This window comes from Sander lucioperca, chromosome 7, assembly GCF_008315115.2.
Source record: "Sander lucioperca isolate FBNREF2018 chromosome 7, SLUC_FBN_1.2, whole genome shotgun sequence".
NCBI lineage: Eukaryota > Metazoa > Chordata > Actinopteri > Perciformes > Percidae > Sander > Sander lucioperca.
Genome location: NC_050179.1, coordinates 5,600,772 through 5,614,591, shown reverse-complemented (window position 1 = coordinate 5,614,591; position 13,820 = coordinate 5,600,772). Strand labels below are relative to the sequence as shown.

The 13,820-nt window shown below is 39.5% G+C and overlaps 1 protein-coding gene across 5 annotated transcripts in view; it reads left to right on the top strand.

Annotated features, from left to right (window-relative positions):
- Positions 1 to 13,820, top strand: part of mon2 (MON2 homolog, regulator of endosome-to-Golgi trafficking) — a 60,688-nt gene that overhangs the window by 25,208 nt on the left and 21,660 nt on the right. For 4 of the 5 annotated variants that reach the window (XM_031282644.2, XM_031282646.2, XM_031282645.2 and 1 more), the window contains exons 2-12: positions 3,000 to 3,063; positions 4,688 to 4,815; positions 7,736 to 7,867; positions 8,369 to 8,498; positions 8,852 to 8,949; positions 9,828 to 9,953; positions 10,209 to 10,403; positions 10,814 to 10,938; positions 12,049 to 12,188; positions 12,629 to 12,782; positions 13,531 to 13,721. In XM_031282644.2, coding sequence (XP_031138504.1) covers positions 3,000 to 3,063; positions 4,688 to 4,815; positions 7,736 to 7,867; positions 8,369 to 8,498; positions 8,852 to 8,949; positions 9,828 to 9,953; positions 10,209 to 10,403; positions 10,814 to 10,938; positions 12,049 to 12,188; positions 12,629 to 12,782; positions 13,531 to 13,721 — 1,483 coding nt within the window. Of the gene's footprint in view, positions 1 to 2,999; positions 3,064 to 4,687; positions 4,816 to 5,156; positions 5,162 to 7,735; positions 7,868 to 8,368; positions 8,499 to 8,851; positions 8,950 to 9,827; positions 9,954 to 10,208; positions 10,404 to 10,813; positions 10,939 to 12,048; positions 12,189 to 12,628; positions 12,783 to 13,530; positions 13,722 to 13,820 lie in introns of all 5 variants that reach the window. The other variant, XM_036002872.1, reaches the window with a different exon arrangement.

Below are 13,820 nucleotides of genomic sequence, written 5' to 3'. Positions count from 1 at the left end.
GGCCAGTGGTATTTCCCTCCACATGGTGGTGACTTAATAATGCTGACAGTTTTCAGAGAAGTCAGGTCTACACTTTACAACAGAAAGCTTAAACAGCACCTTCTATGAGGAAGTAGGTGGGAAATGTGTTTACATGCAAAAAGAGATAGGTCACTGTTTTAAGTCAAGAAGAAAGCCAGTATCAAAAATATTTTTATTGTGGGGGTTGACAAGGTTTTGTGCACAAAAATGTTATTTATTTATTTATAATTTTTTTTTTTACATGCAGGGATTTATTGTCATGGGTTTCCAGAATGAGCACATGGGTCCACTCGAAGCTGAACAAAGGAAATACACACACACACACACACACACACACACACACACACACACTCTGCTTCTAATTAGAGGCATTCATTGGTTTACTGGTTTTATTTGACTGCCTCTCAGATTCTTCAATAGAGTCAGAGAGTTGTGCAGTGGACAGATGAGATTATTATTATTTTTTAGGGTGTACTTTTGTGTCTCATCATCATCAGCCTCCTGTTAAATCCCCTCCCTAACAGCCACTATTATCATTTGACATTCTGTGGACCACAAATACCTGGTTAAGGCTAATACCTTCAATATTCTCTCGCTTCTATCATCATCATCAATGTGGTCTCATTTTTAAACTTACATGGCCATTTTGGAAAAGACGGGCCTTTTGATAAGTTCCACAAAGGCTCTTATCAGAAGTATTTGAAGGGGACTTGAACTACTATTTATAACTTGGTGATTGGAGAAAACATGCTCATCTCTCTCACTGCCCTTTGGCCACAGGCTGCAGGACTTTTAGGTGACTCATTTCAGTTGACTAGATTGATAGCTGTAGCGCAGTTAGGTTATGTTGTGCTATATCAGGCGTTGATAGTGCATCAGAGGTTTGAATAAATCTGAAAAGCAGCAGCTACTGAAGAACAACTAATCTTAGGCTGCAATAACAAATAACGAATATCAAAGAATGTGTCTTCTTTTTTATGATTGATCGATTGTTTTGTCTGAGAAAAATGCCCATCACAAATTCCCAGAGTTAAATAAGAAAAACCTATATATTTACAATTATATAAAACTGACTAAAGCAGCAAATTATCATAGTTTGAGATACTGGCAAAATAACAGCAAGTGTTTCCTTGATAATTATTGATTGATCATCAAATTTGTCGATTTATTTATTTTCATGTTCACTGATCATTCGACTTATCGTTGTAGCCCTAAACTCATCCGACCACAGCTGCAACTTAGGTCTAAATTTAAATGACCAATGCAAATCAAGAGAAAACATTGCCCAGGCTTTTATTATAAAGCTGGGAATATTGTTTCAGCTGTTTTTCTCAAAAAACCTCACCACTACCCCATACTTTACAGTTCGAGGCACTTGCCTCTCCAGTTATCCTTCATAGCTACAGTATATTATGGGAATATCAAAAGTAGCCACAGCATGGTTGTAGTTATTTGGGACAAAAGAAAACCTCTATGTTCTGCTTATTGCCCTGTAAAGACCTCTGGCAATGTTTGAGGAACAGAGGAGGAGGGGGAAACTAGCATTTTTTTGGAGATTAACTTTTTAAGGAGCTGTATGGTAATAGGCCAGCTCAGTTTGTAACAGCCCAACCCACCAACCAGCACTTGCTTGGTAACCGTTCAGCAAATTATGAGTTGTTGACTTCCACGGTGGCCGACCTTGTGGCTGTTCAAATGACATGTTAATGAAAGTTATACAGTTATTATTATTATTATTATTATTATTATTATTATTATTATTATTAGGGCAATTGCATTATTTCTCCCCGACAATTGTGTTTAATCCAAAGTAGTATGAATTGCTTATCATTTTGTGCTTGCATATCATACACAGAGTTTGTCGGTAGACTGTTTAGCTGCTTTTGTCACTAATAAGACATTTTTCACCATGTTAGACTTGAAATGGTCACTTAGTGGTCACTTAGATACAATTTCTTATTTTCATACCATATTTCTGTGGCTGCAGAAATTATAGGATGATGAGGCTCAAGTCATTTGTAACACATGCATGCTTGGGATGTAGTCAGACTATGCAGTAGCTGGATGAAAAATGCATCAAGGTAATGTTGGCCCACTGGCTGTTTGCTCAGTTGAAGGTGTTGCTGTCACCACTGACATCATCGATATGCCAGATGTGATTACAAGCTCTGCTTTTCTCCAGATTAAAATAGTAAATTGATTTAATGCTATATTTTCCTTATTTGAAACAAACTCATACCAACAACAGTGATAAAACGCATGGAATTAAAAAATGGAATGGCTCAATGTATGGCCAAACAGAATGCCTCACGTGTTTCTTTCTGCTATAAGTGGGCTTTTCTGATGCTAGATACCTCAGAATCGGGTTGCCAAAGGATAAATGCTCATTGAGATGATGACTGATAATCTTGCCATGCAGTTAATGTCTAAAGGTACACATTTGCACCTTTAGACAGGTGATTTGCAGTATGAAAAGTGGTGTTTTCTCATGGTAATGAAAAAAAAATGAGAGGGGGGAGAAGTGATGGGGGAGAGACTATAGGCAGTATAGTATAGTCTTGCGGTAGCTTGCAGTTGTTGTAAAAGATAAGTTTTTTTTTTTTTTTTTTTAACTGGTAAATGCTCGGTATCTCTGTTCTTTCACACAGACTGACTCGCGTTTAGTCTTTCTCCATGTCATCCCCTCCTCATGCCCTTTCTCTCTCGACATTCCACCTTCCCCCTTACCATTTCACCCCTGACAGACACCTCGCTAGGGAAATCATTTTGTACTAGCACATCCTTCTCAAGTTAAAGCCTATTTTTAACAGGTTTACCAGCCCTCTGTCTGTCTCTCTGCAGTCAGGCCTTCCTGTTTATCCCCTGTGGCCATCATTACAAGAGGTTGTGTCTACCACCGGTAGCACAGTGGTGCTGCACCATCAGCACCTTTTGATACATGTTACATTGAATGTCTATTCTCTCTTTTTACCTCCTAGGCTGCAGAGTCTGGCATTGTGAAGATTAAGACCATTGCAGCCAGGAATACAGACATACTGGCAGGTAAGAAAGTCATAAGGGTGGTGGTTTAACACAACTGAGATATCAGGTTACCCCTTTTGTCAGAGTGTGCAATTGAAATGAGTTCTCATGAATTCTCCCACACAATATTGTATCTTGTTGAGTTATTTAAATTGAATTTGATCTTTAGATTAGAATTTGATCTATTAAATTAGATTATGCTTGATAGTATTACCCTACTTTGTCTGAATTTTTTTTTTTAATTGATTTTGGATTACAGGTGCAAAGTTGCTGTTTTAATCACTAACTGGTATATTTACATTATTTTTTTTTTTTACAGTGTAGATGTTGATTAGTTGGCACCGACCCATATGAATAAAAAATACAAGCAAGTAAACAATAGTATTTGTGTTTTTATGTCCACAGGACAGTTTTTGCATACAAGAGACATCCACTGTATTTAGATTTTTATTTGTTTTTTTAATTTTTGCAGTCAGCCTGTGGCGATTCATGTGCAGTGCATGTATTGTAAGCACATGACCTTTGATTCCTCCAGAAATATGTCATATGTATCTGTCACCCAGTACACTATAAGATGAAGGAGACCTGCATATTAATCTACCAGTATATAGTGCTCATCCCTCAGCTTTATCTGTAAATTACCGAGATTGATTCCATTTAGCTGACAGCGTCTTCTGAATTCACTATAAAGCACTTTCAAATGTGGTAGGTCTCTTAAATGCTTGAATAGAACATTATTTCTATGCTGTCTAGATCAACAACGTCCAGCTTTTAGCAACATTTGCAGAGTTGACACATAGTTGACATTTTCCGAGTTCTACTGTTGACAGTCTGACTCTGACTGGCCCTCTGCAAACTTTAAACTGCACAGCAACTCATTGTAGAAGAGCTCATTTACCTTTGTTCCTATAATGGATTTGGTAGTTGTCACAGCAGCTTGATGAGATGTTACAAAAAGACTGACTGGTGAAAAACATGTTGTGCAGGTGTAAATCATGGAATAAACGGAATACTGTATAATGAAGGTGAAAATGATACAGGTAGTTGGATGCAAAGCATTGGTTCACTGTTGTGATTAGACAGCACGGATATATCGAGGCCACATTTCTTTTTATACACATTGTTGTAAATAACCATTTTAAATTCCATAATTAAACCCAGTACAAATATATCTTCAATCTTTGATAGTTAAAAGAAGTTGGATCAACAAGTTTTTCGTTATCAAACTTGGATTAATAATTGAGCACTCTGGAGCATCTCCAGATGATTATTTAAAGATATAGAGTGTCTCTTTCTGGTATTTTATTCTGTAGGTTTGACCATTAAATCTGTGCCTTGGTACAATATTTGTTCTCCATCCCTTCCTCCGCAGCACCAGTATTTTATACTGATAGTGATTTTAATACATCAAGGGTTTGAGATTATTGTTAACAAGCTTGAATTTGGATTCCTAAAACAGCATTCTTTGTTTTATGCAGCAACACATTTTATGTTAATGTAAGGCATTGTAAACCATTTATGTGAATTGTGTGACGGCATCCTTGTACTTTTTATCCCGCCACCCCCCCTAAATTTGAAGCGTCTCTACAGATATGAAAAATAATTTACAGTGACATTTGGCTATATCTCTGTCCTTTTCCTGCAGCTCTGAAGGAGAACAGCTCAGAGGTGGTGCAGCCTTTTCTGATGGGGTGTGGCACCAAAGAGCCCAAGATCACCCAGCTGTGTCTGGCTGCCATCCAGAGACTCATGTCCCACGAGGTGGTATCTGAGGTGAGCCCCATGATAGCTGGCATACACATACAGTACACCAAGGCTTATGCTCAGAGGTGAAATATGTGCGCACACAAAATAGAGATTAGCACATTTCTAAACCTAATCAAAAAGCAGTATAATAAAAAAAATGATATTATACTTATACTATAGAAATTAAAAATAGAAATATGTAGGTATAGCTGAAGTCAGAATACTTAAGATAGTGTTGTCTAACACAGTTTTTGTCATGGCTGAACGATGTAGGGCCATGACTTTTTTGTGTCAGCTTCTGAATCCGAGCATAAACACCTAGCATCAACAGTAAAAACACCTAGCAGATATTAAGTTGCGCCACAAAGTCTCTCAGGCTTCATTTCCTCCATCTTTCCCTTTTGGTAAGGTGGTTTTAAGAAGTGAAATCAATAAGAGCCCACTGCTCTCATCTGAATTCATTACATTGTGTCACTCTACTTCATAGAATGACACAAGGTGATTATCCTCCCAACAGTGCCAAATCAATACACATAATCCCTGTGAATAATACTTTTCCCATGTGGTCATTAAAAAAACAAATCCCTAAAGAACAAGAGCTTAGAGAATATGTCTTCACAGATATGCTGTGTGCTTGTGCTCATGCAATACCTTGATCACTCAACACAGTTGTTTGTTTTTCCTTGTCATTTCACTTTATATGTATAGTGACATATTGTGGATTTTTCACAATTAATACAGGTTGTTGGGTGTTGATTCTCACTTTCCAATTTGGCAACCACCGAATAAATGCATATTGACAAAGACCTCAATGTTCCTTAAGAATGTGCACATTTAGTGTACACACACTTGCAAATTTAAGTTCATCTACCACCTTAGGCACATCATTCCTTACGTCCGAAGGGTATATTCATTCAGATCAATACAGGAATCAATGCAACTCGTCAATACCCAATCAGGCAATGTAAATATTAGAAGTTAATATATTCTTGTCACTGGTGGCTACATCTGAAAGGCTGTAGCTTCCTGTTGCCTGTATTCAAAACCATCAGGATAGAAAAAGCAAAGCTGGTCCTCTGGAGCTTATGCACAACTGCTTTGTTCGTACACTGTAAGTGACTGTTATTGAAAGCTTATGGAGCCATCCCATGCCTTCTACATTTTAATATCAGGTGTTTATTGAATTAGGCTTACATAGGTTTCAAAGCTTCTGCCTGTGGTAGGAGAGTCTAAGTGCTTGAGTAGTTGGTGGTGAGGAGTGTCTTGTTCAAGGGCAGCTCATGTGAGGCAGATTTTCTCAGCTAGTGTGAAGTTTGGGGAGTTTCTCTTGGACTTTGAGATAGCATTTTGTCTTTCTTTCTTTCTTTTACCACCCTCTGCCAGAGTTTGTCTTTGAGTGGCTGTTATGATCACACTCTTGCACCCAACAAACATCTAGAACATCAAAGACATCTACGAACTAACTTCACATATTCTACAACACACACATTTTCTGATCCAGCAGCACTCATCAGCAACTCTCAACTGCAGGGTTTAAAAGCTACCTGAGGGCGTCACAAAACAAAAGTCTACAACCTCAGTAATGATTCTTAAGGTTTCACTGGAGGCAACCTAGTTAGTTTGGGTCGTGTAGAGAGAATGTGGTGATAGTTAATGTCATTTTGTGTCCTTGGGGAAGGAGATGGATCTGTTTAAATGTCTATAAAAAAAATATTGTAATAGGAAAGGGCAGACACTCAATTGGTACACCTATGTAGGCATCTGGTGGTGTCCATTACCCAAGGAGCAAGACTGTCAACATTTCCAAATCTGGGCATCAACCTCTGTTATGAAAGCACTGTAAATGATAAATGTATGCTCCTGGACCACATCTACATAGTAAAATGTGTCAGCTAACAAGGTTGTTAATGTTGTTAGATGATTCCATGACACTCAATAACAAAGTCAACGTTGAGGCAAGTAGGGCTGGGTATCAAATTCAATACTTTTTTGGCACCGCCTGAATTTCCTCCTTAGTATCGAGTATTGAAAAATGCCTCATCATTCAATACCAAATTTCAATGCCTACGGAGTTAATCTCATCAGCGTCAGTGAGTCAATAAGCATGCAGCATGCTTCTACCAAGATCTAATAATGTTTGTGATTAGATTACACATCGTAGAGACAGGCAGGTAAAACTCTACGTTACGCACAGAGACAGGGCTCACCTAGAAGGAGCTGGAAAAAAAAAAATAATAATAATAATTGTACCGTAATGTTGAACTTTCTTTTTGTTAAAGTTGATTTTATAAAATTGGTATCAAAAAAAGTATCGTTCAGGAACCGGTATCAAAGTCCCTGTATCGGTACCGGTATGAAAACATTTTCACCGATACCGATAACGGTTCCAGCCTCTCAAATGTGAAGATTTACAATTTTGTGATATTTTATAGATTACATGATACATTTCTGAATCAAAAAAAAAAAAACAATAGACAGTTTAATCGGTGAGCAAAAACTTTATATACAAATTGGAAGTTAAATGTTTCTCGTTTTCGATATTCTTTTTCATTTAAATTTTTTGAAGTAACCATACCTCCTGTGACTCTAGCTCAGAGGGGTTGCGTGAGGACTAGTTGTATTTTGGACAGCTTGACCCACAAAAGGACATGCAGTGTCACTTTCTGTGAGCATCAAGTGACATGATATGAACTGGCAGCTAGCTTTGGTGGTGTTGTTGTGACCCCTAGGCAGGCAGCACCAGCTGGTCCCACAAGTGTGTGTTTTTGTGCATGTCTTTGATTTAGGGTTGTGTGACCTCAGGCTGAATCTAGCAGCTCTGATACTGTGTCCTGAGTTGAACTAAACGTGCTTGAGTGTGCACACTGGTGGATGGTCAGTAATATGCTAAGATTTAAAAAAAGATCAATATAAAGAATTTGTTGTTTGTTTTTTGTGTACATGACAGGCAGCTGCGGGGAACATCATCAACATGTTGTGGCAGCTGATGGAAAACGGCTTGGAGGAGCTGAAACTTTTACAGACGGTCCTGGTCCTGCTAACCACCAACACAGTGGTACACGATGAAGTACTTTCCAAGGTACACAAACAACCCACTCCTATATCACACAAACTGTTTGTATATACAGTATGTCCTACTCCCGTGCATCTCCATGTTGACCCTGCAGGTATCCATATAACCCAGAGTCTCAGTGAGTTTTCTTTCATCTATCATTAAACTATGGCTGTTTTTTATTATACCCATACATACATACATACATACATACATATATTTGGGGTATCCTTGCTCTAGTTTGTGCACCATCAAAACACAGTGCCAAATTGTATGGACTCTTTCTGTTCACACTGTTTTTCTTAAAATTCACAGGACAACTTATTGAAAGGTAAAACTCTTAAGACTCATCGACTGTATTAAGTTACCAGATCAATCATTGTAACCTGTGCTGAGTACACATAACATGATTTTTATTTTACCCCTTCCGAAGATGGACCACAAAGGCAGTAGTAATTAATTTCGGTTGAGTTTATACCCTATATAGATATATGCTGCATAATATGTTTATCTATTGTACCCGACCAGGCCATTGTGCTGTGTTTCCGTCTTCACTTCACCAAGGACAACATCACCAACAACACAGCGGCCGCAACCGTCAGACAGGTCGTCACTGTGGTCTTTGAGAGGATGGTGGCAGAGGATGAGCGTTTCAAAGGTCAGAGGGCGCTGGTTCCTATTTGAGGGAAATGGGGTGTCTGATAGAAGTAGGAACATTGATGGGATGCAAAATTTTCACTGAGAAATGTGATGTCTGATCTGAAATGAAGCACATTTAAGCATCAGTTCATGAGACATTGTGCCCTGACGAAGAGATGTCTATGTAGAGAGTACAGAGTAGTATACAGGTTATATGATTCATGGGAAGTTAATCAGTCATTGATATTACAGTTGATTATTTGGTAACATCCTCTACTCTGAACTCATAGTTGACTTATTTTACTGTTGTACTGTCAGTGAGTTGCTTAAATGCCTACTATATAAATTGTATCCCCCCCCCCCACCCCCCAGGCATTGTAGAGCAGCCTCCTTCTGTCCAAGGAAACACCAACAGGCGGTCTGTTAGTACGCTCAGGCCCAGTGCTAAAGATGCATACATGCTGTTCCAGGTATGTCCACCAGGGGGCGGCAGCCTTCTACACTGTGTAATGCCCTCTTCTCATGGTGAAAACTTTGAATCAAGTTGGTTTTGGAACATGCTCATCATTTGTGGACTAGAGCAGGGTTCTTCAACGTTTTTTAACTGAAAGAGAGACGGAGCAGGGACCTCTACTATTAATATGTAAAAAATGAAGTTGCATACTGGGCCTACAATAAAGTGAAGGGCGACCTAAAGCCTTTAAACATTCCTTTTTTAGTGCATAGAATACTAAGCTATTAAAATAATAATTGTCAGCATGATTTTATAAATAATCTTTTAATGTTAAACATACATGTGGCACAGTGAATCCTTAGGATATACTGTATCTGTGGCTCTTAGTGACTACCTTACCCATAGGCCAGTAAGCCTATCATCAATGGGGATTTATATTTGCTAATAATATGTTGGATTCGTGTTAAGACATTTTAATTTTGGAGAAAACTTTCAAATATTAACAATAATTTGGAGGCCCCCCCCTGCAGTGACTCTGAGGACCCCCTATGGGTCCCGGTCCCCCCGTCGAAGATCTCTGGACTAGAGACAAGAAATCAATGTCGTCCACACAGCTTGAAATTACTGCTACTACTAACCTCATAACCTTCCATTTTAAAGTTGAGAATACATTGGTTGTAATTGCTTTCGTCTTTGCAATGTGAAATATGGCAGAAGAAGTGATTCAAAGAGTCCATGTCTCAAAGTCCCTTGTTATTCCTCACCCACGCTGCACTTTTGTGTGATCATTCTTATGCTTCCAGGAGAGCTTAGTGACGGAACTGTTTTAACCACTGTGATCTGTTAAGACATAACACTCCATTGTTTAAAATGCTGTTGTGCAACTCCTTGCAGGACTTGTGTCAGCTTGTGAATGCTGATGCCCCCTACTGGCTGGTGGGGATGACAGAGATGACCCGGACATTTGGGCTGGAGCTGCTGGAGTCTGTTCTTAATGATTTTCCCGGGGTATTCCTACAGGTACATGCAATTTACAGATAGCACAGAATGTAATTTAAGAATAATGACCGTAACTAGTCTTCCTCTTAATTCTCTGTGTGATTTATGTTTTCTCAGCGATTTCTGTTATCCACCTCCTGTATTATATTACATTAACGTCAGAGATTATGCTTCTCACTGCAGTGAAACACATGCTCTTTAACAGTAGTGTGTCTTGGTGCTGCTACACTTGATCTGATCCCATCGTCCCTCTCTCTCTCTCGGTTTCCTACCCAGCACCAAGAGTTCAGCTTCTTGCTGAAGGAACGGGTTTGTCCCCTCGTCATCAAGCTCTTTTCCCCCAACATTAAGTTCCGGCAGGGCAGCAGCAGCGCGGCCTCACCAGCACCTGTGGAGAAACCTTACTTCCCCATCTGCATGAGGCTGCTGCGCGTGGTCTCAGTCCTCATCAAGCACTTCTACAGCTTACTGGTAAGGGAGCGTTCTGCAGTGATGGTCGACTGACCAGAGCTGTTGCCTGATGGCTGCTTCACGAGTGAAGGATTTTCTTCAGCACTGAGCTGATACTCCTTAATTGATCTGGTCTGATTAGCATTGGATTAGCGTAGTAGTAGTTTTGTCTTAGTTCTGCTCCTGGCGATTTTAATGAGCTTAGCTGCATCTAAGTAATTAAGCCAGCTGTTTTTATTTAGTGATATTCGATCAATCCTTGAAATGGAAATGTATCTTTTGCCCGTCTGTCAAGGAGCGTGGTAAGACACAGAATGGCTTAATCAAAGCCCAAAGGGATTCAGGGATTTTGCCATAGACCAGCTTCCAGTTACAGGACAGAGTTGGCCAAACGTCTGTCCCAATCACATTGGTGTGTGTTTGTTTTACAGGTGACTGAGTGTGAGATCTTCTTGTCGCTGCTGGTGAAGTTTCTGGATGGGGAGAAGCCACAGTGGCTGAGAGCGGTGGCTGTGGAGTCAGTCCATAGGCTATGTGTGCAGCCACATTTATTACGGTAAGCAATATTAACGTCTACAAAACCAGCCGCACTTTTTAATTAATGAGTCTCATAACATAAAAAATGATTTTCTCCTGCTTTTTTAAATGTCAACTCAATCCACAGCTGCACTGTGTGAAAAAAGACTGGAGTTGTTTTGTGCCTCTCACTGCTTGAGTGACTCTTCAGTTAGCAGCCAAACAGTGGGACGCATCTGTTAATGATAGCTCAGTGTTTCTATAATTTATTTACCTCTTGACACAACAACAGAGACTAAGCTAAGCAGGAAAAGAAACCTACAAAAATACCACTGTAGTACACACTCTTCACTACCATACAAACAACATAAGAGGTGTTAGCCATCTCGGCTTTTAACACTTATACTGTCCATGCTGTCAACAGGATACTAAATAGTTTAAATTGTCAGAATGATTATTAACCATGCCATCAGCATGATTCTAGGAATAGCTGTGTTGCTCAGTCACTCGATAAGTTGAGGACTTCATGTCGCACTGACTGCTACAAGAAATCATTCATACCACAGGCAATTAAAAACTTTTTAACACCTCATCACTGAGTGTTAGATAAGATTCATATACATCACAATACTGCACTATAGTGCAACTTGCACAAACATAGGTTTTACTTACATCTTTATAAATACTATTTAAGTAGGTTGTACATTTTATTCGCCACTTGTATATACATTTGTACAACCTTTCTTTCATATTTTATTTAAATTCTAGTTGTTCTTGTATTCTATCCTAGCAATGAAATGTCCCAATTTGGGATCAATAAAGTCTATCTAATCTACTCTAATTTGTAGGTTAACATGCCAATACCTAACATGTAATGTAACCATGTTAGCATGCTAACAGCGACTATGTACAGCTGAGGCGGACAATGCGCAGCTGGACCTGATGGATGTTGGGCTAAACATGACAGCAAACTTATTCCGATGAAAGCTGCGCAAAGTCTGACAACATAGAGCTGAGTCTGTGATATCCTAAAATTGTGTTTTTCACAACATAGTTCTGCACCATGTCAGCACTCAAATGGCCAGTTTCTTGCTGTTTTCCTTCTTGCTGACCTCTCATCACAAAATTCTGTGTTCTTTTCCTTTTTCAGTTCATTCTGCCAGTCATACGACATGAAGCAGCACTCCACTAAGGTATTCAGAGACATCGTCAACGCCCTAGGCTCCTTCATCCAATCCCTCTTCATCGTCCCCAATGCGGGCAACCCTGCTGTTGTTGGTGCACCTACTGGTCAGTTCAAAGATTTTTAATAGTAACCAAATTGTCATTTTGAGCTCTATAAGACGGTGTTGCAGTAATCAGTGTATTACTAATACTTTTTATTCAACAATTACTATTCCTGGAGCCATGGGGAAAGTCGATGAATTTTCAATTTCATGTGTTCACAAAGTTCTGTAGATGTCAAGGAATTTGTTCAAATGCATTTAAGGTATTTATTGAGATGCATTTAAAACATAAAATCTTAAACAAATATCCTGATTTGAAAAGGAAAAGTCCTTCAGTTAAATCAACACACTTGATGAACACAATGATGACACAAGTTGTCATAATGATGGATATTTGGTAGCAAAAATGCATGTTATATTTTACTTTTTATCTTGTGCTTTATTTATCTTACTCATTTTATCCACTCTTCCGCCGCTTAACACTCTGACACTCGTTCTGTCCAGGTGGCTCAGGTTCAGGGGCTCAGGGCGCAGCACAGGGCGGCCCAGGGACAGGAGGGGTCAGCGGCATCCTGACCTCCCAGGCTGCATTTGAATACCGTGGTACCTGGATCCCCCTTATGACTGTTAGTGTCCAGGGCAGCGCCAAGGCCACCTAGTAAGTACTGTTACTACACACACTTAAAGAGTTCTCCTTTCTGAATCCCTTTATCCATTTCACAGACAGACAAACAAAAGTGAACACTTGTAGTGATTACAATCTCTTTGCTGCCAAGTGGCGTAAATATAAGCTGGTAGCATCACTAGTAAGTTAGCTGTGTGCAAGCAGTGATAAACGATTTGGCATTAGACAACGGGGATCACGATAGGACAGAGATCAAAGGCTTAACCCTGCTTGAGGAGTGAAAATGCTATTGGCATTCTTCTGTTGGTATCATTTGGTGTTTCACAGGAAAGCGATGTTTGAAATACAGAGAATTACATTAGCCATAGGCCTTCCTTCCTTCACAAAGAAATTGTCTAAATTGCCCTTTCTGATGGTAATGAAATGCATTTGCTGTTATTAGGATTCTTGCTGGTGGTTTTAGAGGCTGACTTTCCTTAGTATGAAGAAGAGTTAGGCACACACCTTTGATGCTTTAAGTGTCTTAAACCCAGAGTGCTCATTAATAAGAAGGAAGTCTGGATACTTAAAACAACCGATGCAATGCAGTAATTTATGTAAAGAGAGGCAGTGTTTATATATATCATGATGGGACTCTCAAAAGAACTGATGATGTATACATAATACATCACATGAACACACAAACATTTAAATGTATGGATGTACTTTTATTTATTCATGCCGGAACATCCATACATAATCTCAATCTCATATTCTCTGTTTATTTTTGTTCATCCTCTAGTCTAGAGATGCTGGACAAGGTGGAGCCCCCGTCCATCCCAGAGGGCTATGCCATGTCTGTGGCCTTCAGTGCCCTACTGGACCTGGTGCGGGGCATCACCTCCATGATCGAAAGAGAATTGGCCGTGGAGGAGGAAGCAGCTGCTGAGTTCAGGGAGACTCATCCTGATCAGGGGTGGCAGCCACAACCTGGTGAGAATGGACAAGGAGGAAGTATTGAGTGTATTGAGGAAGACACGCATGTTCTGATGTTGCAGATACATATATTAGATATAAAACAATCAAATTAAA